General features: G+C 45.4%; 1 protein-coding gene across 1 annotated transcript in view; it reads right to left on the reverse strand.

Moving 5' to 3' along the window:
- Window positions 1–25,517, reverse strand: part of OSBPL1A (oxysterol binding protein like 1A) — a 1,294,449-nt gene that overhangs the window by 845,032 nt on the left and 423,900 nt on the right. The window contains exon 14 of the mRNA XM_069220031.1: window positions 23,679–23,760. Within this exon, the coding sequence (XP_069076132.1) occupies window positions 23,679–23,760 (82 nt within the window). The remainder of the gene's footprint in view (window positions 1–23,678; window positions 23,761–25,517) is intronic.

A 25,517-nucleotide genomic window follows, 5' to 3' on the forward strand; every position in this document is an offset into this window, starting at 1 on the left:
AGAACCGTGTTTGGCATTGCAGATTCAACTATAGGTACTACCCCTGTACACAGATATCAATTTAAAATACTGCACTGTACACCCTTGGAAGGATTATCAGTAACAGATTGCAAATTGTGCTGAAATTAACATGGACCTTTTTAAAATATAAAAGACTAATTCAGAGAATTTGAAGGAACATGGGTGATGGGGAATCTGCGGTTATATAAAGTAAATACCAAAAAGAGTAATTCCAAACTATAGACCTGGCATTCTCAGCGCTGTTTTCCCCCCTAACTTTGTGTCTTCAGACCTCCTGTTTTTGCAGGCTTCACGTTTGCTGTCTTTAGGACACTGCACACTTTATCAATGCTAACGAATGCTAAAGTGTTTGTACTCTCTCTTACATTTTAGATAGGCTTATACCCATCTCACATATTTAATTGGGAAGCACCCTGAACAACGAAGTAGTGGAAAACGAAAGCGGAAAAACGCTTTCGTTTTCCACGACTTCCTTGTTCAGGGCCTTAACCACGCCTGTGCTAAGCCACGTACATGCATGGTTAAGGCACAGAAGAAGGAAGTCGGATGAGGAGGACGAGGCGATCAAGGAGGAGGTAAGTTGGGTTGGGACTGGGGCTGTTTTAAGGGCAGGGGGGTCGGGTGTTTTTAGTTTTTGGGGGTGGGGTGGGGGGCTCGGGTGATTAAGGTTTAGGGGTGGGGTGCTTTAGGTTTTAGGGGAGGGGGTGGGGAGTCGAGGTATTTTTAGTTTTTGGGGGTGGGGTGGGGGGCTCGCTGTGATTAAGGTTTAGGGGAGGGGGGTCAGGGTTTAGGGGTGCGGTGTGGGGTTGGGGTGCTTTAGGTTTTAGGGGAGGGGGTTGGGGTTGCAGTAGTTGTGGGGGTTGGGGTGGTTGTGGGGGGGGGGGGAGGGGTTGCAGTAATTTTAAGGGCTAAGGGGCCAGGGGGGACGCATGCTGGAACCATGCATGTCGTTCACTAATGCCTTTACCAGGAATGCCTTTACAACAAAAAATCGTTGTTAAGGCATTTGTGGTAAAGGCATTAGTGGTAAAGGCATTAGTGGTAACAACGAGGTCGTTGTTCCGACCTCGTTGTTGAGGCATGGGTGGTTCGAGCATTAGTTGTTCCGACATATAACCTATTTAATTTACTTGCAAGTTCCTTTTAAAGTGGTACTACCTGTGCCCTGAGCTTAAAATTAAATGCTACTAGTGGGCCTGCAGCACTGATCGTGGTGCTCACTTGTGTCGCACTTTAAACATATCTCAGGTCTGATTATTATATATATATATTTATATATATAGAACACCGGACGTAGAATGATACTGTGTGAGGAGAAAGCTATTGCAATACGTTGAACAACTTGACCTCTAGAGAATATTCACTTATGATAGAGCTCAAATTAGACCCTGACAGAAAATATTACTGGGGCTGTACTGCTGATTTAACAAGTATCATTTGTAACTGTAGATATAAGAAACACAATCAAACTTTGATAATGAAGAGGTTACTTACCTTTTGGAATGCATTATCTGGTAGAGACTATCTAACTGCAGATTTCTTACCTTTGATTTTCCCAGGTGTCAGGCTGGATCCAGATACTTTTGCTGAGCAATACCCGTTGTGAGCGCCATCAGGTGGCTCCATTTGGATATGAGGTCGTGGCCACCTATATAGGCACCACCCACGCGCGGTGGCATCAGTTACTTTTATTATACCTTTCCACAGCAGAAGCGCAGAGCCATGACAAGCACTGACGCAATGTGTGTCAAAAATAAGGTCCTGAAAAAGGGATCACCCTAACCCTAGTAACAAGTCCGCAGAGCGTGGAGGTATGGGTGGTATAGGGAATCTGCAGCTAGATAGAGTCTCAGTCAGATAATGCCTTACCAAAGGTAAGTAACTTGTTCATCTGATGGAGACTTCTAACTGCAGATTCCTTACCTCTAATTAGATACCAAAGCCATTTACTCCCGGGGGTGGGCTGCGGACAATTTTCTAGTTTTTACACTAGAAAGTCCGGTCCAGGCAGTAATGTTTGGCAAACGTGTGCAGTGATGCCCACGTTGCTGCCTGGCAGATGTCCAGGACTGGGACTCCACGCCCTAGCACGGTGGTCGCTGGTGGAATGAGACCTCAGGAGGCTGCTTCTTAGCTAGGGCGTAGCATAATACAGAGAACGACCCAGCATGAAATGGTCCGCTTCCGTACTGCCCCCACATACCCCACAAAGAGTTGGTCGTCAACCCCGAACTCTTTTGTGGGGTCAAGGTAGAACAACAATGCTCTTTTTGGGATCCAGCCAGTGGAGTCGCTCCTCTTCCTTGGAGAGATGTGGGGGAGCAAAGAAGGTGGGCAAGGTGACAGTTTGACCCGGATGGAATGGGATCCCCATCTTAGGAAGAAAAGGGGCACAGGTGCATAGCACCACCTTTTCTGGAAACACTGAGATATGTCAGCTTAGATGATAAGGCCTGTATCTCACTCACCCTCCGGGCAGGTGTCCTTACCACTAAGAAGCCTGTCTTGATGGTGAGCAGCTGGGAGGGACTATTGTACAAAGGTGTAGGAATTATCCTCTTTTTGGCATGGTTACCCACACTTTTTGACTGTTATCAGTATGGTTAGACCAAAAGTATTCAAACTGGGGGCGGGCCCCTCTAAGGGGGCCTCAAGTGATCTCACGGGGAAAGGGGAGGGGGCACCAGGCTCTAGCCAAAAGAAGCATTATACAGAAAACAGGGCTTTGTTTTAAGCAGAAGCATGTTATTGCATTTTTAAAAGGTAACAGTACTTAACTGCAATGTTTACATAGGTCTAGACATAGAGGTGGGGCCAATAATTTTTATTTTTCAACTGGGGGGAGGGCGCAGCATTTAAAAGTTTGGAGACCACTTGCTTAGACTGTTTTCACTGGGATCCTGCTAACCAAGGCCCCAGTAATTGTGCTTTCGCCCTCTAAATTTGGTCGTCTAGGACTTTTGTACACTCCACAATTGGCAAACTTGTGCCTACTTATAAGTTACTAGTATATAGTACTTAGGTACCCAGGCCATTGGGGCACCAGGGGTTCCCCATGGGCTGCAGGATGTATTGTGCCATCCATAAGAGCCCATGCAAAATGTGTCTGCAGGCCTGCAATTGCGGTCTGCGTGAAAAGGTGCATGCACCCTTTCACCACGGCTGACTGCACCAGGTCTCTATAAGTCACCTCTATGGTAGGCCCTTCTAGCCCAGAGGGCAGGGTGCAGGTCCCTATGTGTGAGGGCACCCCAGCATGAGCAGAGGTGCCCCTGCAAACTTCAGTTACATTGCACTGGACTTGATAAGTGAGGGGAAGCCAATTTACCCATGTACTGGACACATAATGGTAACTCCGAACCTGGGCATGTTTGGTATCAAAAATGTCGGAAGCATACCCCAATACTAATGCCAGTATTGGTTGTATGACTCCATGCACTCTGGGGGATCCGTAGAGGACCAACCAGTAGAGCTCCTACCAGTCTTCTGGGACTTTCCAGGCAGCCCATGCTGCTGCCACCCTCTCAGACAGGTTAATGCCCGCCTGCTGCTTGACCAGCTTAAGCGGAGGAAGGCAACACAAAAGATTTCCTGCGGGAGAGGGAGGCAGCACCCTCTCCTTTGGAAATAGGTGTTATAAGGTTTGGGGTGGGTAGCCTCCCTAAGCCACTTGTTTGCTTTGAAGGGCACATTTGGTGTGTATGTGTATATATATATAGTGTATTTATCTCCAGTTAAGGCACTGTCTATAAGTAATCTAGTGCAGCAGTACTATCATAAAGTACTTTCATTTTTGTAACACTGTGTGGTTCCTTTCATGTGTGATAAGTTGCTGTGTGACTATTGTGGTATTACATACACTTTGCATGTCTCCTAGATAAGTCTTGGCTGCTCATCCACAGCTACTTCTCAGAGCCCTGGCTTCCTAGACACTGCCTACATTCACTAATAGGGGTTGCCCGGGCCTTGTTAAAGGTGCCAACACCATAGGTGTCCACCACACACCAGGCCAGCTTCCTTCAAAAGGAATGAAAGGAGCACACATGAGGTACTGAGGTACACGAGGTATGAGAACTAGATTGAGATCCCACTAAGGCATGACTAAGGGCGTAGATAGAAACATATTTACAAACCCTGCAGGAATCCTATTTACAAAAGGGGACTTGAAAAGAGGGGGTTGATCAGGCAGTCTCCGAAAAGCTGATAGAGCAGAGATAAAACTTCATTGTCCCCAGAGAGGAATCCAGTTGGGCAAGAGAAATAATGAAGAGAAGAATATGAGATAGAGAAGCAGAGAGAGGTTTGATAGACTTCTTAGTACAATATCTTACAAATCTATGTCAACAGCAAGCGTATACAGTTTTTGTGGAGGAAAGCCTGGCTGCCAAGATAATGTTACAGACTTCGGGTGGAAGGTTGAAGGCTCTCAACTGCCGCCGCTTAGTTTCCACACATGAAAGCGCAGAGTTGACAGGTCCGGGTGGAGGACCCAACCCTGCTGTTGTGACAGAAGATCCTCATGAAGGGGCAGCCTGATCGGAGGATCAATGCTCATTTTCAAAAGCTTGTGATACCAGACTCTCCCTGCCCAGTCTGCAGCCACAAGGATTACTTGGCCCCAGTTGCTCTTGATCTTCCTGAGAACTCTGAGCAGAAGTGGTGTGGGAAGAAGGGCGTGTTGAGGGCCAGAACTCCACTCGGGATGAAAAGTGTCACCAAGGAGTGCAGACTTGGAAACTCCAACTTGCAATACTGCGGACATTGCACATTCTCTTTGGAGGCAAATAGAGCTAACTAAGGCTTTCCCCACTACTGAAAGACCTTGTACAACCTCCGAATTTAGACACCACTCGTGAGCCGCTAGGCTTCGAGGATGATTTTGTCCTACCTGGCGCTCAGAGAATTTGCCAAGTGTTGAACCACCAGTGATACGCCCTGCTGCTCGAGGTATGTCCAGAGATGCAGGGTCTCTTGACAAAGTGTCCACAACCACACACCACAACAGTTCTTGGTGTTGTCCGTGAACACCTGCACTATCTTCCCCTTGACAGAGGGAAGAAACGCCTTCAATGTTAGTCCAATCACCCTGACCTCTAACATGTTGATGTAGAGTCTGGATTCCGCCGGAAAGCAGAGTCCTCTGATCTCCACCTCTCCCAGATGGCCACCCCTTCTCAGGAGTGATGGGACTGACACTACTGGTGTTGTATAGCCACTTTAGTAATGTCTCTAGGCACATTATTTTAGCAACTAGGCCTGCCACTTGTACTCTTTAGCCCAGTAAAAGTTTATTCTGCTTCATTTTTATTATTTCAGAATTGGCCACATTTGTTGTGCTGTTTTATTTTCTTTATCTCCATCTTTGTTCTTTCACCTAGGAAAGCATTCCATTTCTTAGCAAGACATTCTTTTTACTTTGTGCTTTCCTCAAGGCTGCAGCGAGATAGGGTTGCCTGCAAAGTGGCACACTGCGTCTCCAACTTTCACAGAAACATACACAGCCTTGCGTGAGGACATCAGCTGTTTTATTATAAAAACACTTCTCTGTCCCATGCATGTTAGATGGAGATTCCAGCCAGATGACCATGACTGCATGCTGATTGACTTTGCTACAGCTGTTTGCTGAGACTACAGGTTTCCTGGCCTACATGGGGATGGTGTCTTAGACAACAGGCTTCTTTGATCAGGTATGGGGGTTGATGTCTTCTCAAGGGGGAAACGTGAAGGGCATATTAGGGCTTATCAATCTATGCTGTAACATAGCTTAGGTAGATATCACATATATCACACACAGTGACAGTATGGTGGGACTTTTCTTGTGTGTCACTTTACTTGTCACAATTTTCTTTCTATTATGTTTCATCATTCTACTTAATTCCAATTCATGCCATTTTACCTAGGTAGCAGCTGAGTCAATAAACCTTAATGAACCATGTTCTGCCTCGGTTTGTCTTTCCACGTCTGAGACTAACGTAACTAAGAGAAAAGGATGAGATCTGATTCACCACGATTTCCTTGAGAAGTCATTCTTGTCATGCGCCCAGTTGCCACAAATCATCCCTGCTCCTGGGTGGAGATGAGACGCTGCTAGCTAGCAAGAAACTGATTAGTTCGACAGTTGTCACATGGTGTGGGATTGGACTCAGTTCCCCACAATTCAGGTGATACTGCCACCCGAATCCAGTAGCCTCATTAGGATGAGAGCCCATGCAACACTGTGAGGTCATGTTGGGGAATGGAGAGGAGTCCGCCTCTGACCCAATCACAGTTCATTAACCACCACTGCAGGGCTTTCGCAGTTCCCTCCGAGATCTGGACCATGTAGAAGAGATTTCCCTTATGCTGCGCCCACTGGAACTTCAGGTCCCACTGCAGAGCCCGCATATGCGATCTGGCATGTTTCCCAACAGGATGTAGGATGCCATGAGGCCCAGTAGCTGCAGGGTCAGTATCACCGAAACACAGGATAGTGGCCGGGATAACAGTGTCACAGCCTGAATATCCTTGACTCATTGCTCAGGAGGATAAGCCAGAAACTGCAGAACAGCTCCTATGAAAGAGAGCATCTGAGAGGGAGTCAGGTGTGACTTTGGTACGTTTATAGGGTACCCTACTGAATGCACAAGGTTTGCTGTAGTCTGGAGGTGAGAGACTACAGCCTGGGCGAGCCTGCTTTCAACAGCCAGCCCCTGACCTGCGCCGGTGAACTGTGACCACAGCCATCACCTTGGTGAACACCGAGGGGGTTCTGGTAAGGCCAAATGGCTGTACGGTGAACTGAAAGTGTTTGTGGCCTACTTTGAACCACAGGTAATGCCTGTGAGCTGCCAGGATGGGGATATAAAAATATGCACCTGGCAAGTCCAAGGCTACCAACCAGTCTTCTAGGTCTAGGGCAGACAAGACCAGAGACAATGTGAGCATCCTTAACTTTTTGAGGAAGAGATTTACTGTCCATAGGTCTGGAATTGGGAAAAGACCCTTCTTCATTTTCGGATTCAAAAATTTGAAGGAATAACAACCACTGACTACTTCTGATATCAGGACCATTTCTATGGCACTCTTGGCCAAGAGAGCAATAACTTCCTCTCAGAACAACAACAAATGATTCTCCGACAGCCGTTCGAAGGTAGGTGGAATAGGATAAGGAAAGGATTGAAAAGGCAGGGCATAACCCCTCCTGATGATCTGCAGTACTTATGCATCTGACGTTATAGAATTCCACAGGAGGAGATTATGCTGTATTCTGCCTCCAACTCAGCAAGCATGGTCCTGCAGATCCGAACTAGGAGTGCATTGAGGCTGCAGCTGCCGGAGGCTGTAACCATGGGTTAGTGGAGCAGTATGGTGGCTGGCAAAGGGCTGGCGTGGTGCCACCTTCCATAGCGACAAAAGGGGCAAAAGGCAGACAGTGGACAAAGGGTTGCCGAGAGGCCGAAGGACTTGGCCGTAGCCCAAGAGTCATTAAAGCACCCCAGCGCAGAGTCTGCCTTCTCACCAAACAAGAGAGTGCCATTGATGGGCATGTCCATCAGATTTGCTTGGACATCCCCCGAAAAACCAGAAGTCCTAAGGCAGACCTGGCGCTGTAAGGCCACTGTTGACGCAACTGGTCTGCCCAGCGAGTAAGTCATATCTAAGCCACACCAGATGGTGAATGTAGCTGTGTTTCTCCCATCTTTCACTGCTTGAGAGAGTATGGCCAGGGCCTTCTCTGGGACCTGAGGCAGCACTTGAGCAACCATGTCCCAGATGGTATGGGAAAAACAGCCAAATAAGCATGAGGTGTTCACCGACCTCAGTGCCAGGCTGGTGGAAGAATACTTCTTCCCTAGACGGTCCAACCTCTTGGACTCCCTATCTGGAGGAGCAGAAGGAAATGCAACATGGAGGCTTGGAGTACCAAGCTCTCAGGAATGGAGTGCTGGCTGAGAAAGTTGGGTCTCCCAGAGCTGGGCGATGGCGGCAGGCAATCGTTCTATTTATAGGAGTCCCTGTGCCGGGCTCAGACCAAGTTCCCAGCAGGTTGTCTGTAAGCGCTTTGTTGAAGGGCAAAAGGGGTTCAGATGTAGAAGCCCCAGGCTGAAGCACTTTGGTCAAGATGTTTGTCTTGACAGCCACTGAGGGCAGTTCAAGGTCAAGGACCTCTGGTGCCTTACGCGCCACCATTATATACGATGCTCCCTCCTCTGCAGCCACAGTGGGGGGACAGAGCAAGTCACTATCTCGAGAGGTATCCAGACCATTGGCCTCTACAACCTCCTCATACCAGGCCAAAGATCTTTCGAACAGTTCTATGAGGTACAGTGACCCCTCCCACTCTTCACCCATGCCTGGCTGCAAACTGTAGGGCTCAGGCAATGACCTGGCACCTGTAGGCGTGGTCGGCTCTTGAATCGGTGTTGTGCAATGCCGTTCCAGCTCATCCTTGAAGAGAATGGGGCTGGTACGGCTGGCACTGGGAGCATCGGCGTCGTGACTGGCGCCAGAGAAAGTTGCCTGGGCCACAAGGGCCCCAGGTAGCACACAAGGGCTTTTTATTTCAAAAACATTTTCTAAAAAAAAAAAAGTAGAAAATATATAAATAAATAGGGACCCAGGGGGAGCCCTTGAGGGCTCTTTCGCGGTTCCAGAAAGCCCTTAAAGGGTAAAAACACATTTTTTAATTTAAAAAAACACTGCTCAGTGTGAAGGTAACAGGCCTTCACTCTGAGCTTTGGCAGATAACTATAACTCGGGCCGTCGCCATGCACTTCTAATTACCCCACAAATTACAGCACTCATGCCATCTTTCATAACATCAATAATATCAAAGGAATGTTAGCACAAAATTTTGACAAATAAACTGTGTATGGCGGGAGCACAAATTATAGTGATCTTAGGCCACGAGTTATATTTACTTGAGGTAACTAACTATAACTGGTGATTTTCTATGGTTTCATACATTTAAAATGTGAGCCTAACTATAAAGTCCCTGTAACCTTTGGAGAGAGTTCTATATCTGTATATATATATATCTCACCCTAGGGTACGCCCTGACAGCCCAGAGAGCAGGGTGCAATATATTTAAAAAGTAGGACGCATACTTTTAAGTTTTACATGTCTTGGTAGTGAAAGACTCCAATTAGTTTTTCATTACTGCAAGGCCTACCTTCCCCATAGGATAACACTGAAGTTACCTTATTACATTTTAGAAGTGTTATTTCCAAATGGGAAAAGGTAACCACTTTTTGTTTGGTGTCTCTAGAATTGTAATGAAGAATCCTAACCTATGGTGAAGTCAGATTTTAAATTACAATTTTGAAAATGCCACTTTCAGAAAGTTTGCATTTTCTTGGCTTATCCATTTGGTACCTGCAGCCTGCGTCACATGACTGGGTGAAGTTGACAGTTGGGTGTTGTGTATTCCTCCTAGACAGCCACACACAACGGGGAGCTTGGGTGTGACTGGATGGACCTTCACAAGCAGGAAGAAAGGGAAGAGCTGAGCCCAGCCCCACTTACACTTAAATAGGCTGTGTCCTGCCGCCACAAAAAGGGATGCATACCCCCTGGAGTTAGACTGGAGCCAGGGCCAGAAAGGCAGGACACTTGCACTTCAAAGGCAGGGCTTTAGAAGCTTCCGTCTACTTCAAAGGCACATCTGTGTATAAACACTGGAGCTCAGACACAAACTCCTCAGTGCAATTCTGGGCCTGTGGATACTCTGCCAGGTAGAATGCAAACAGTAAGGCTCAGGCAATGACCTGGTACTGCTGCGCTGCTAGAAGGACTGCCCCTGCTGAACTTCTGCCTTTTGCACTGGGTAGTTGGCTAGCCTCCTGATCTGAAGTCTCAGGGACACAACAGGCTTCCAATAACCTTGCACCTGCACTGGGACTCTCCAATATGTGAGTCTACCCAGCCAAGTTGTGCCGCCCCAGTCCTGGACCCTTGGAAATGGGCTTAAAGTGCTCTGCCAACCTCTGTGGATCTAGCAGAACCGATGACTCCTCTGCTTTCTTGGGCAAACCCGAGCAGAAACGAAGCATCGCCGCTGCTGCATGGATTGGACCCATCGGAAGGACCTGCATCCGTAGGAAGGACCTGCATTGCCTTTGCAGCCCTATCAGAACTGCCCCTGAGCGATGCATTCTTGGCGCTGGCCCTTGTATCCTTCAACAGCAGTCTCAACGACTATGCCGAACTAGGCGTCACAGCCTCGCAGCTCCTCGGAACCAATGCATTGCAACTGCCCCAGTCAGCTAGTCGACAAAGCAGACTCTTGCGTGACAGCCTTGTCGTAATTCGAAACCAAGGTGGATCCTCGCAACAATACACAAACCAGGATTTAAGGTACTTTGTCAGAAGGCCTAATTGGGTCCCTGTAGCCAGCCCACGCTCCATCGTGGTCGACCCGAACTTGTGACTTTGCCCTGTTCCGTTGCAAACCAGATATCCACAGTTGCCACTTTGTGCGTTCTGGTGTTATTTTCACAAAAATATTTAAAGCTGAATATCTCCAGTTCTACTGATTGATTTCATTCGTTGTTTTGGTCTTGTTTTATTTATTAAATAAAGTTCTATTTTTCTGACTTGGTGTTGGATCCTTTTTGTGTAGTGTTTTTACTTTATTACTGCTTGAAGTGTTGAACAAATACTTCACACATTGCCTCCACGTTAAGCGTGCTTTGTTTAAAAGAGGGTTTTTCTTCACTGTGCTTTTACCTCTTTTAGAAGCCACCTTTCTAACTTGGCTCCTGTCCTTCTGAGCTTCTTTTGGGTACTTAATAAATCTGAATACACCATTCCAAGCACAAGAAAAATATAAAGCCACAGGACAATCCTCTTGTTAGGAGCAAAGCGCCCTCACACCTCCATTCGGATGTCATGCTTCATGATTGGGCAAGCTTCTTGTCAGTCCGGCTCTGCAATGTATGATGGGCACCCCAAAAGGGGGCTCTTTGCAGGAGATCTTTTCAATAATCGAGTGCCCAAGCCAGAGAGTAGTGGCAAAATGTTGCACCATGCATGGGCACACCAGGAAACAGGAGAGCAAAAAGAAAGACATTAAAATTGGCTCACAAACTCTACCACCTAACCACTACTTTTATTTGATCGAGGCAGAGTCAAGGTCAATGTTAAAACTCGGGGGAGAGTGAGGACTGATGTGATGCTCATTCACTCTCACAATCACAAATCAGAAGTGAGGAGAGAATTATCTCACACCCCTGTCAAGTGGGTCAACATGTTTCGCGTTTCAGAGGTCCATCTGGATCTAGTGACGCTTCATCAGGACCAAAACAACAACATTTCTCCTTCATTGCACACTTAGACTACAATTAGTCAAAAACCTGTAAAACTGTAATACTCTAGTCACTTACTCTAATTTACTGTACATCACACTAGTAAAGTATAGATGTCAACCGTCCTAATTTAGGGATCCGGTTCCATAGGAATACACATGCCAGGAGTTAGGCGCTATAACTCTAGTAATATAGAAAAGCCGCATCTCCGCCGGAACCTACCCGGGGCCGTGTTCCTGAAGATGTTCTTTTGGGTACCACTATCTAGCATCTCCTTTCTGTCCTTTAGTCACTATGGACGACAATGCTGAGGTTGCTGTTGAAAGTCATCTGTATCATCAGTGCTTCAGAGGCTAGGTTAACTATGATAGTCATACTCAGATCGGCCTTGGTGTAAAAATTAACTGCTCAATTGCCTTAGCTGGCAGATGGAAGATACATGAACACAGCACTCCCATCTCTAAAAGATTAGGCTTCTCCTGGGAGAGTAAGGGGCAGTGTGGAATGCCCATAACCGTTTGCAGCATCCTCCACCACATTGCTAGGAGGATGTTCGCACATGGACAGAGCTAGAATTCGGACTCTAGTCACAACAGGACATTTTGTTGAAGCTTGAGAGGGAAGAAAGCAGGTCTGGGTGAGAGAAGTATGGTTTAGAGGGAAATGTATGCAACAAATTAGAGACAACTGTCATTTGAAATCTTCCCAGAGTACAAAACAGGCTGGTTTCTGTGAGTGAGATAAAGAGACTGGTTCCATTGTGGGGGGCCCACACATTAGTGTTACAAGTTCTTATTGAACACAGACTCTCTGCAAGTGGATGAAGGTTTAGTTGCTGGAGGGAGAGTCTTCTGCTGTGGAAGACCTATTGTGCTGCCGCCAGGAAGAACTCAGGCCAGGGGAGCAGGTCTAGACAGGAAGATATGTCCAGGCTTCTACAGCCAAGCAACTGCTAAGGAGGACAAAGCTGCAGTACCAAAGTCTGTAGAAAAGCATGCAGAATATTCACTTAAAATTCGGGAGGTGAGAAGGTTACAGAAGCATACCCCTTTTAACACAAGAATGCATAGGGGGTATAAAGTAGCAAAGCCCAATAAAACTGGTCCAACAGTGCCAGAGTCTAAAAAGGTTCTGCCACTTAAAACGGCACATGGGAATCTGTGATCTGGAGACATATTGAGAATTCCAATTAGGATAATTGTTTTTTTCCCCGGGGAGTCCATATAGCATTGGGTCTCCCTGGGTGGGCTTGGTGCATGCCTGTACTTAAATAAACAATTGCTCTCACATGGGCAGTGGCGGACTGCTGCTGACATCACCTCCAATTCCATATAAACAGACTTTGTTCTGTGGTTCTGTACACAGGTTGGCCTCCAAGCAGCCTGAGCAGCTTCTGCACCCTCCTCTCGCTCACTTGCATCTGAAAGGCTGAAAAGTTGGAGAGCAGAAAGCTTCTCAGTCCAACTCCTGTGTGAAGAGTGGAGGACAGGAAACAGCAAACCCAAGCACCTCTGGGACTGCTGCATTGTCACACGAATACTGGTGTGCAGGTGACTACTGAAGGACAGGGGATCTGCATTTAAAAGCAGTATGGCTAATAGTATAGAGGAATCGAAAAGGTAATGTCTATGGCCACATGGCTGTATTAAATACATAATGTCTTGAGATACCCCCTGAATGGTAGGTGCACCACACAGTGTTCATGTTAGTGCTAAAGGTCACATTATGTTGCAGTGATATACAAGCCCCTGTGCGGTTAAAAAACTGCCTGCCATTAAATCTTCCAGGGGACAGTATCAGTGACCCTGGGAAAAAGCAGGACTCATTGGCAATCGAACTTGGGGCTGACTTTTTTTAATTGCGCTGGTGTGATGGACCTTGTCTATTTGTGGAGCCTTAGTGGTTGCATGGCAACCTGGAGTACAATGAATGATATGTTCCTATTTGAAGATGAAAGTTGGCATCAAAGTGGTCTCTGGCTTATTGATAATCTATGTGTTGCGGTAGAAAAAACAGGCCTACTGGTTATCCTGTAGCACTAACCAGCAAAGATTTTAATACTGCATGTTTTTGGGGTGCTTACGGGGGTAGAGATGTTATAGGGATTTGGGTCTATTGATGCACAAATGTTTCAAGGTACCTCAGAAGTATGCAATATAGTTTTGCTTAGGGGGTTACGTGCCCAATTAAACCTCTTTTAGGGTACATGTTTTTCACTCTTTGTAGTTGGTAAGGTCCATTTGGGATGGATTCCATCACATATATCTGACCCTTTGTAAATATTGTTAATTTTAAGGGCAGTATTTAGTTGTGTGCGTATTAAAGTATTTTTCCCTTTTAAAAAAAAAAAAATACTATAATTGGACAATGATTTATTGAGTGCTATCTGATGTGATGTGTTGTTCAGTTCTGAGTTTCTAGCTCCCACCACTCCCACCCTGAGTAAACCCTAGACTGCGCTGATTTGCTAGCCTGAGTCATGTGCTAAAAGGGTGTAGCTGGGTGGCGCAATGAGGACACGTAGTCAGTGGTCGAATGCTATGGTGACTTTTATTTTCAGTTAAAGGTATGGGTCAATTGGTTTATGTTTCCCGTGTGCACGATGCCAGTTTAGTTAATTCTTCTCCTTGTCTGGGAGTGCTATTGGTGTCATGGTATGCTTTCTGTTTGGCTTGGGCTTCTCTTAATGCATTGTGGGCCTCTTCCCACAGGGAGTGTAGATTGTCTCTAAGGTCTTTAGGGTATGTGAGGATATCCTTAACCTCATCCTCTGATTCCTCCCAGTGTCCAGCTAGCATTTCTAGTAGGGAGCGGGGTTGTCATCCAAATAGTAACTCAAAGGGGCTATGACCAATGGAGGATTGTATATGAGTGCGAACGACATACAGGACTAAGGGTAATTTTTTCCCCCAGTCTCTTCCTGACTCGTTGATGACCTTTCGTAACAGTGTTTTAATGGTCTTATTATATAGTTCGACTAAGCTATCTGTTTGCGGATGGTATACGGATGTACGTATCTGTTGTACCCCCAGGGTATGACATATTTCGGCCATAAGCCGGGACATGAAGGGGGTTCCCTGGTTGGTAAGTATTTCCTTTAGAAACCCGACTTGTGAGAAGAACTCAATCATGGCCTGGGCTATTGTTTTGGTATGCATACTGGAGATGGGTATGGCTTCAGGATATCGGGTCACATAATTGACTAGTACCAAGATATATTGGTGTCCCTTGACAGACGGAGTTAAGGGTCCCACAATATCCAAATCCACCCGTGAAAAAGTTATGTCTATGATGGGTAGCGGTTGTAGGGGAGCCACACGGTGGGATGAGGGATTGATGAGTTGACATTTCGAGCACTCCTGACAGTGTTTTGTAATATCCCCGTATATGCCTGGCAAATAAAACCGTTGGAGAAATGCAGGCTCGTTTTTTTCCCCTTCCCATATGTCCTTCCCCATTATCCCCATGAGCCAATTGGAGGACCTGTTGTCTATGGGTTCGGGGAACTACTAGCTGAGGGGGGTTTTCTGGACTGTTAGGACAGGACCTATATAGTAAGTCATTAGTTATGGAGAAGGTGGCACCTACTGATGCCTCATCCGGGGCTAACGCATGATGGCAGGTGTTTTTCAGGGTAGGATCTTGCCTTTGGGCTTGACGAAAGCTACCTGCTGCTGTTAATATGGCAGTGGGTTGATAAACAGGACGAGTGGACACTTCCTTGGGATTGGCATGATAACTGACGTTGTTCCCGTTTTTTCTTTCTACTGAGTTTCAGTCTAAGGGTGGGCTCTTCTACGTCAGAAGAGCCATAAGACTCATCCTCCCCCCATGTATTGGTTGGGTACTCCTGACTGGCTTTAGTCAACAAAGGCACAAAGTCCTCGTAGTCGGTGCCTATAATCATGTCTTCACCTAAGTCAGGGATTACTCCCACGGAGATATGTTCCCCTGATCCTCTCCAATTGAGGGAGACCATAGCTTCAGGATACAGTCTTTGGTCTCCATGCACACAGGTTATTAGGACCTGGGTGAGAGGATTCATTGTTCCAGTTTCACCAGATCCTGTTTAACAGGCTTTGACTGCACCCTTTTCTGTCTTTACCGTTAAGACACACGGTTATAGTGTATTTCGTTTTCTTTGTGACAAAACCACAGTACTGGTCCCTTCATCATACCTATGTCTATAGGTTCATCAGTTTCCTTCTTTAAGGGACAGTGGCGGGCGATGTGTCCCCACTCGGAACAATGAAAACACTGTGGTCCGGTTATGGTCTCCTGAGGGGACGAGGAGTGCATAGGGTTTGTTTGTTCCGAGCCATGAGTAACCAGGGGCCGAGGGTGTGCTGTTTTTCCTATGGCCAACCGAGATGAGGTGGAGGGTGTCTGTTTGGACTGGGCCCCTCGAACTCGGGAGCTCGATGAAAAGCACACGCAAGGTCTATGGCCGTGCGGATGGTTAGATCAGGATGCTGTCTGACCCAATTACGGGTGTTTGCTGGAAGGGCTTCCAGGTAATACTTGAGTATGATGGCATCGAACATTTCATCCTTTGTGGTCTCAGTGGGGTGCAGCCATTTCCCTCCTGCATGGTGCACCCGATAGTGTAATGTACGAGGGTTTTCCTGCGATATCCATGTAAGTCTGACGGAACTTAACCCTATAGCTTTCCTGGTCCAAACCAATGCGTTCTAATATCGCCTTCTTTACTTCATTGTAGGGTGTTACCCCTTCTGGGTTTACCGCCTGGTACGCAGCCTGGAGATGTCCGGTAAGGAGAGGGGCGATGTATTGTCCCCATTTGTCCGTGGGCCAATGTGCAGTACTCGCCACTCGCTCAAAATGAATGAAAAATGAGTTGGGGTCCTCATTTTCCTGATACTTTTGGCGCGCGCTACTCGGAACGTTTGGGTGTACCTTGGTGTGGGCAATGGTATCAGTTAGTTTTCCCAAGGCATTTTCATGGACCAGTTGGTTATTAGCCATGATGGTGACCTGGCTTTTCAGAGCTGTCTGCAGGGCCTCCCGCTCCTCATTGGCCTCTTTCAACTGCTGTTCCCATACCAATTGAAGGTGTCATTGTCCTTTGGCCAACTGAGCTATCATGTCTGCGAGGGTGGGCTTTTCTTCCATGGCAGCAGAATCTAAAACCCCACTTCTGGTACCACTTGTAGCCGGGCGGCCCAATGAGGACACGTAGTCAGTGGACTTATTTTCAGTTAAAGGTATGGGTCAAGTGGTTTATGTTTTCCGTGTGCACGATGCCCATTTCGTTAATTCTTCTCCTTGTCTTCTCGTTTCAGGGCTCCCAGGAGGTGCATGTGTGAACAAAAGCGAGAAAAAGAACCGGTAAGTAGGCTATCCTTTGTTATGGATTTTTGTTTTCTTCTATTTTATGTCCTTCCTTCCCCCTTTTGTCTTCTCTCTGATCTACTGTCTGTCTCTCCTTCGCTTTTGTCCTATGCTGGTTGCTGCTTCTTCTCCCTTTTCTTAGTTTCTCTTCTTTTATGTTTTCAGCTTATTTTTGATGGTGGTTCCTTACCTCTAGCTCTGTTCCCTCAGTTTCCCTGGTTCTTTATGTTTCCCTTTTCCTTATGCTCTTACCTGCCTCCTGCTTCAATTTCTGCGCCCTTATAGTTTCACTGGGTCTTGTCCCCTCCCCAAAACACGCTTCTGTTGTTCCCTTTTTCTTGTGCTGTTCCCTCACCTCTCCCCCTAAAGAAACATGGAAAAAAAAAACAATATAGCGCTTTTTGCCTCCTCCCATCCACCCCTTCCTTACCCCAGTTTAGGGTAGCCACCCACCTGAGGGGGCCACGCTTTTCCCTAAGCGTGGCCGGAATGCGCGCTGGGCGCCTCCCGCGCCGCTGGAGCTGGACTCTGGGCCTCGGAGCGGTGTTTTGGATCCACAGTCGTCCATGGCGTCTTCACGTCTCCCGTCGTTGATGTCTTCAGTGGTGCCGCTCCTCTCTCGTCCATCTCCTCCTCTTCTCCTTCCCCGGACTCAGTTTTCAAATCACAAACGGCGCGAAGCCACTGTCTCTGCTGCTCCGCTCCCGGAAGCAAAAGGGGATTGGGCGGCCCACACTGCACTTCCGGGTCGGGAGTGGCAGAGCCATGTAGTTCCTCAGAATAGGGCGGGACCGTTGATGGTAGCAACGGCCCGTTAGAGTCACTCCCCCTAGCGAGTGGCTGATAAAGCCACTCCTCAATCAGATAGCGAGACAGGTAATCAGCACTGGCCATGCGGGATCGCAGGGAATGATGAACATGGAAGGAAAAAGGCTGCAGTGAGAGGAACCACCTGAGCACTCTAGCATTAGTGGACCTTAAAATATACAACCTGGCAGGAGATGAACTTTTGTAGTCTAAAAGATGAGGTTTATATTGTGGTTTACATTAGACTTGTTACTGAAGACAACAAAAGCCTTTTCAAAGAACCATTTGTGGCTCAAGGGTGCTAAAAAGTGGTTGCCTGTTTATATTGGTTTGAGTTTTGCTGCTCTTATACAAATTATTGAAACATAAAAACCCAGCAGTACTTTCAATTATTAAAAAACTCACCATTTAGGCAGATTTTATCAGTTCAGGTCAATTCAGGTTTTTTTTCACATTTGCAATTCACTGGGTAGTTTTCTTTTGGAAAGTACTGCCTAATCTGGCTTTTCATCCTGTTACATCTGCCCGCTCTACCACGGTTTATGAGAAGAACTGCATTTGTATGGCCATCTAATCCTCAAAAAAGGGCCTGCTGCAGAAAACCTGTAGTCAGGAAATGGACTCAAGACTGCTGAGAGTGAATACATGAAAAATAGTCACTTTCTTAGCATTATGCTTCATTTATTCATTTGATGGAGGTCTAGGATAGAAAGATTTTAAAGCACAAATGATTATTTCTAGCTCACTTAAAAATCGTTAAAAAGAAGCAAGCAGTCCAGTAACCATTTGCAGCTGAAAAAGCAGGAGTGAAATGCTATTTAAGAGATCATTAATGACTTATATGTGTGTTTACTAATAAAAAAGATGCATAGAGAGATTAACTGTAGAAAATAAAGTGCATGTTTGAAAATGTGCCCTCAGAGAGTGATCACCATATGTACTAAAAGTCTAAAAGATGCAAAATGATGAAAAATCTATAAGAAAAATATGTCATAACGAAATGTATAACATATGTTTTATATTAATTCATATTCATAAATTAGCCAGACTAAGGGCCTGGTTTCACTGGGCCTTGCTTGCTCTGAACATGGAGAATTTCGAATGCTTCGCAAAGGACTGGTAACTGGAGAAGGAGACCTTGAACCACTCAGTTCAAGCCGCTTAGATGGAACATTCTGCAGTGTACCAGGAGATGAAGAAGTCAATTTGATACAATTATGTGTAGTGTAGCCTAAATGTACTTTCCCAGGACTCGAATAATAGAGGCACTCACTGAAGAATCGTATGCAACAATTTTGTTACCTGACGAGCCGGATGATGTTCTCATCGCAAGAAGAACCAATCAGTTTTATGTGACACGAGACATATGTAAACTCAAAGATTTGGTAAACAAAAACTATAGGTTAGAGTCATACCTTCCGATAGACTAACCAATTAGCAATTAGTATGACGGACTGGGAGACCCTAATAAAAAGTCATGACAAGGGGCTAGGAATCAGAACTGCGAGGAGAAAGCTGATGACGTCAGGAGACGCTGTCCGAGGGGCTGATATTAGGCTCATACTCTGTGAGCCTGATCTGTAGCTCACTATTGATGACCTGAAGACAAAGACTGACTTGTTGCTGATCCATCTTGGATAGGTAGCTATGAAAATGTGACTGACAATTTTGTGCCTATTCTTTTGAGCTGTTTTATAGAGATTCTCACTTAGGTAGATTTTTTCCAAATTAATGTTTTCTCTAAAAAATAATTGCACATGAAGACCCACATGCTAATGCTAATCTTGGTTAGGTAGGCTGATTAGGGTGACGTTGACAATTAACTGACAAACTAAATTGCTGGATTACATTATTAATGCTGAGAATCACTAGCTTATGGTGTTGCTTTGCCGCATATGTTTTCTTAAAGAGATAATGTCTTCTAACTGATGAATTAATAAAGAGCTGATTTGAATAAAGTTTGAACTAACCGATGACTTAGAATTGTAAGCAATAGGGAATAAAAATGTGTTAATCCTTTCACTGAGTAGTTGTTATTTCTGATTAGTATGGTTTATATTGTAGTTTCACTAAGTGTTTATCTTGATTATTGATGTTGGTGTTGATTCAATAGTCACTGCATGACTAGGATACTCCATGCGATTCAAAAGGTTCATCGACCTATACGCATCCCCTTGTAAGTTTACTTACTAAGGACTAGGCGTGCTAGCAGTATCAGATGTCAGGAGGAACAAGCAGGCAAGGGAATGATATGCACTGCCCAGGGAGTGTGGAAAAGGAAAATAAAAAGGGTCACCTCCAAATCGGCAGTGGAAGGATACAACTCCTCCTATCCGGACACTGGGGGACTAAAATGCTCCTGAATGGGATTAACCCACTAAGAGGGAAGACAGCCAGTGATGTGAAATATACAACAAAGCTATACTATCATGAACAAGAGCCTGACACAAAAACCTCTCTAAGTACATGTAATGTACTAGAAACAATAGGTCTGCATGTTTGGAAACCTACAAACAGAAAGTGGACCATATCCTCTGGTTGATTATGCCCAGCAGTAGTAATTAAGATTCTATCATAGTGGATTTTCGGTTGCAAAGATTGACACAATCAGTAAATCCTTTTACCTCAACTCCATCTCAGCCTATCTTGCACTACAAAAATGTTTATGTTGTTGTTGATTTTGCATTACGCAGCCTCTTTGAAGTGAAGTGTCCCCTGCCACCTACAGTAAATGTATAAAGAAACTCTAGGCATTTAAATTTTGACTTTGATTTTTTTTCACATCAGGTCTTTTTTCATGTTTTAAAGACATTATTTTATTGTTTTTCCGTAACCAAAATGTAGAATGCAAATATCTGAACAGTAACAATACAGCCATCCTCCACTGTGTGTCATAAGGTATTGACAATTTTCCACATATCGACATTTGTTGGTATTGGTTGGCATTATATCCCTTCCATTCCCTCTCCTATACATATAAAGAGCAATGCATTAACTTTTGTAAGATTTCATTCCGTTGGTTCTGAGGATATATTAAGTGATTCCTCCTCCCTTCCCTCAAACCTAGCTAGGAGCATCTCCCACCTTTGCAGATCTTCTGTAAGTTTATAATCTCTTCTACATTTATGGAGTCTTATCTCCTGTCCCACTCACTTACATCACGTACCAAACCTTCCACACTGGGCCCTGCCTGTCCCATTCATGTAATTGCAACTTTTCGATTTGCCGATAATAGAGCTAGGAGCTTGAATTTCCATTTCATCTTCCTGCTCTTGCGCCTCGTATTATCACCCAGCAGGAAGGTTAGTGAATTTCGTTCTATGGACGCCACCCCAAATCCTTCCTAATCGCTGTAGTGCTGTATCCCAGAATGCACTAACTGGGAGGCAGTGCCAGACTAAGTGCAAGAAGGCAGTGTTTTGTTCCTGGCAGCGATGGCATCCTTCCGTCTTATGTGGGCCTATCCTATGGAGCAGAACGGGTGTGGCACGTGCTATGTAAGTAATTAAATTGTACTAATTTAACTCTGACATTGCATGAAAGGGATGGTAGGCTTATCAGCAAGCATGGCATTGTATAAGTGCAACACTTAGAGTCACTTAGTGGAGTTCCCTAGTTCCAATAGCTCCCGTAACAAGGAGGAAGAAGGTGGAGCGTCAGGGTACATGGGCCATATCTCACGCACAATATTTACTATGCTGGCATATATCAGAAACTGTCCCTGTCCCACATCAAAGCTTTCTTGGGCACCCGCAAAGGAGATAAATATCTTGTTAGGCTAAAGGTCACCCAGAGTTCCAGATCCCCTGTCCTGCCAAGTGCTGACCTCCACTGAGAAACATTGGGAGGTTCCGGAAGTTAAATTCAGGTGCAAAAGGGGCCCTTACCAATATTACCTTTACCGCTCGTTCCCATTGTGATGCTGTGCTCCTAATAAGATAGAGGACCGGGACTGCATCCCTCCCACCACTATAGAGTAATTGCAGCAGCTTAGTCCTACTGTTTGCATCTGCTAGTAATGCCTTTTCTCAATGTCTCCATCTGAGAGCCAGTGGGCTGGGACTGTAGGTGGGATGCTAAATAATACATTTCCATATTTGGGAGTGCCAACCCCCATCCTCTGCGGGCAAGTATAAAAACTCATGCTTCGGCGCCCTGCCCAGATCAGTCTCGTCAGTATTGTAATCAAGCGTTGGAAGACTACTTTTGTTAAAGTATCAAATGAGTGCTGTAAGGTGTACAAGCATCTTTGCTGAAACACCATCTTTGCCACTGAATTAAGCAGGCCCTCCGTAAATCTTTCTATGTTATATTTCCTTCCTTTGTCTGTTGTGGGTGCAATCATAACCACCAAACTGCTTTGTTTCCCATTTCAACGGTAAGCTCAAAGGATCCTCTTTTCCTGTCTGTAAGCAAACTGATCCGATGGTTCCACGCCTGGCTTCAGTACCATAGTAACACAACCCTCACGAATAGTGGGGGGGAGCATCCATTTCTCCAGCACCTCTGCATGCACCTCAAGCAGTCTGTGTGCTACCTCTGTATTAAATGCCTGATAGAATTTGGCTATAAAGCCATCACTCCCAGCTGGCAACATTGCCGTCACCCTGATCTCTTCCAATGCGAGATCTGCATCTGGTTCCTGTGAGGTTATCTATGCCATCCTCAGAATTTGCAGGCCTGCCAGAAAGATAGCTATGCACTCCTGACTAGAAAGAGACGGATTAACGGGCTAGTGTACACCGGCTATAGATGATCTCTGAAGACCTGTAGTATACATATCAGGTCTTTAAATGCAATTACACTGTGGGTTTCCAACTGGACCATAACTTCTGTCAATTGTCTTTCTTGTGCTGATTGTCAAAGTCTCAGTGAATTACATAATTGCTAATGAAGAGTTCAATGATTTAAAACAGTGTTTTTGGGTCACTTCAATTGTGTGTCCAACTTTAGTTTTCCATATATTTGCTCAATAAATTGCTGTGGCAATGGTTATGCCACGGTATACTCCTAAAACATCCATACCAAGGAGAAGAAATGCAATCCAGTGGATACCTTGGATGTAGCATGACGACCTAGACTTTGCTGATGACCTGGCGCTACTCTCCTATACCCATCTGCAAACGCAAGAAAAGACTCAATGTGGCAGCCGCACTGGCACTACTTGATCTCAACATCCAAAGGGGAAAAACTATGATCCTAAAGACAAGCATATCTGCAGTCACTCTTGCAGGTAATGCACTTGAAGAGGTTGAGGCCTTCACCTATCTGAGCAGTGTCATAGACAAGTAGGGTGGTACAGATGCCGACTTCAAGGCAAGAATTGGCAAAGCAAGGGCTGCCTTTGTACAGCTAAAGAAGATATGGAGCTTCAATGACCTAATGCTGCAAACCAAGATAAGGCTTTTTAACAGCAATGTAAAATCAGTCCTTCTGTATGGAGCAGAAATTTGGAGAGCAACAGTAACCACCACCAGTCCAAACCTTCAGCAGTACTTGTCTGAGGAAAATCCTCCAAATCTGCTGGCCAAACAACACAACGACGACATATTGCAGCAGACTTTCCAACCCCCGCTCATGAAGAAATCAGGAAAAGATGGTGGGCTGCATTGGTCACACCCTCAACAGCCTGCATCAAACACCACTAGGCAAGAATGGATCTGGAACCGTCACGGAAAAAAGGAAAGAAAGAAGGCCAAGAAACACCTGGCACAGAGGCTTTGCTGACTGCAAGAAAATGAGTTACACATGGGGTTAGACTGAAAGAAAAGCCCAGGACAAAGATGGCTGGAGAGTATTAGTTGATGGCCTAAACCACAGGACGAGTAGTAGGCATAAGTAAATAATACCCTCAAAGGTCTCTTCAATGAATAGCCCTAATTTCTTCAACAAAGAGGTGACATTGCTCCAGTGTTCTGGTTCATGTGTTTGCAGTTTTTGTTTTAAATTTGGTTATTCAAACTGGATTTGCTGTAAAAGAAATGCCCAGATAATGAGCTACCATCATCCAACCAACTTGCCCCATTTTCAAATTTAATGATCTGTTCCCTTGCTGTCCAATATATTGTTTCAGATGTAGTACTGTATAGATGCATATCTTTCTATACACAAATAAAAAGAAAGTACAGTTCTTTGCAGGTCCATGTGCTAAATAGCTACATGCAGCTAGGCACACACTTTAATTTAAGGAGGGAATGAAGGGACAAAGCTTACCTTTTGCAATTTCCCATTCCTTAATTGTTGCAAGAAAACAGGAAATTTCTTTATCCAGTCTCATCTGGCAAGAATGCGCTTTCTGTAAAATAAATAAAATAAAATAAGATAAGATATATCCTAGTAATTTTTAAATATTTAATTCCATTTGCTAGTCTGGAAGAGAGCAGCCTTGATAGACAACACACTGAGAAAATATATTTAAGTGCAAAAATAGTGCCATCCTTGCACAGATACGCAGTCCTAGAATTCCTATTACATTAGGGGTATTCAAAAGCTGGTACATGTCCATGATACACCCAAGCAGTGTTACAAACAATTTACTGTCTGGCCTGTTATATATCTAATGGCCTCTACTATCTACTGTCCATATCAATGCATTCCATAATTTTATACTAAATAGAAACTCTATTCCAAAGACTGTTGACGCGTTTCGGTCTATCATTCAGGCCTCCTCAGGACAAAGATAGAAGGAAAAGATGCTTTTTAGGCAACCTCAAACTTTGGGCCCAATCATTCCAGAGATTCTATAGAACGCTGGGCAGGAGTGGCAAAGGTGGCAAAGCTTACTGAAGTCCTGTTTGCCCTGTTTTCTACCCCAGGTGAAATGTCTCTCCTGTGCAGTACCTTTGTGGGAACTCTAATGGGCCAAAACTTGGACACTGCACAGTCTCAATTGTGCAAAAGATCTATCCAGGGTTCTCCCGCTGCTGGAAAATACATTGTGCCATCCTCATGATGTAGATGCCATTCATGATCTGCCAGACACTGTCTGCTTAGCTTGTACCCTCTGGCTTTCAATGATCCCGACAGGTTGTTCGCAATCAGAGAAATGTCCTGATGCTCCAACCAACTTCAGGAATGCAGAGCCTCCTGGCACAGGACCTCATTCCATCCTGCTGGTTGCAATACCATTAGGCAGAGGTGTAGTTTGTGTCAAGCGGCACCAGCCTTCCTTCATGGACACCAAGAGGGCCTTCAAGATGAGACAAATTACCCCCAACTGTAACATATTAATGTTCACTGATCTCCATCTTCTACAGATGACCTCCCCAACCTAGCTGTGATGCATCCTTCACCATCACTGGCTCTGGTTGCGGAAGGGAGAGGGGTCTGCTGCTGGATCAACTGTGTTGGAGTAGCCATCACTGGAAATCATGAGCCATCTCTTCTGAAACATGGATAACATCCAACAGATTTTCATTGCTGTGTCCACTGCAGAACCAGCATGTGCCATCTGGTCAACCAAGAATATCAAGGAAGTGAAGAAGACTCAGAGCTGCTCTCACTGAGATCCAGGACTGAGAATGAAACATCAGGATTATAGCCTGAACATCCTCAACTTGTGGTGGCAGAGGGAAGGTATTGAACTGCACTGTATCCAGGATAGCTCCAAAGAATGGTAGCCTCTGTGAAGTCAGGTGCAATTTTAGCTTTTAGATCGTGAACCCCAAAAATCAAGAAGTTCACTGTTGTCTGGGGGTGATCTATGAAGGCCAATCGCCAAGGTAGGGTACAATTGGAATCTCCAACCTCCAGTGACCACTGCCATCACTTCTGTGATCAACATAGGGGCAACTTGTGAGGTCGAAGGGGAGCACTGCTAACTGAAAATGGTTGTGGGTGACTTTGAAAAGCAGGTAACATCTCTGGGACTGCAAGATGAGAGTATAAAAACACATGTTCTGCAAATTCACGAACATCATCCGGTCCCCTAAGTCCAGAGCTGTCAGGCACACTGTGTCGGGGGTTAAAACCTATATTTTAAACTTAATGTGGCATCAAAGCAAATTACACCTCCATAGGAGGCATCAGAAGGTTAACTTTATTAGAGATTTT

Source organism: Pleurodeles waltl, chromosome 2_2 (genome assembly GCF_031143425.1).
Source record: "Pleurodeles waltl isolate 20211129_DDA chromosome 2_2, aPleWal1.hap1.20221129, whole genome shotgun sequence".
Lineage (NCBI taxonomy): Eukaryota > Metazoa > Chordata > Amphibia > Caudata > Salamandridae > Pleurodeles > Pleurodeles waltl.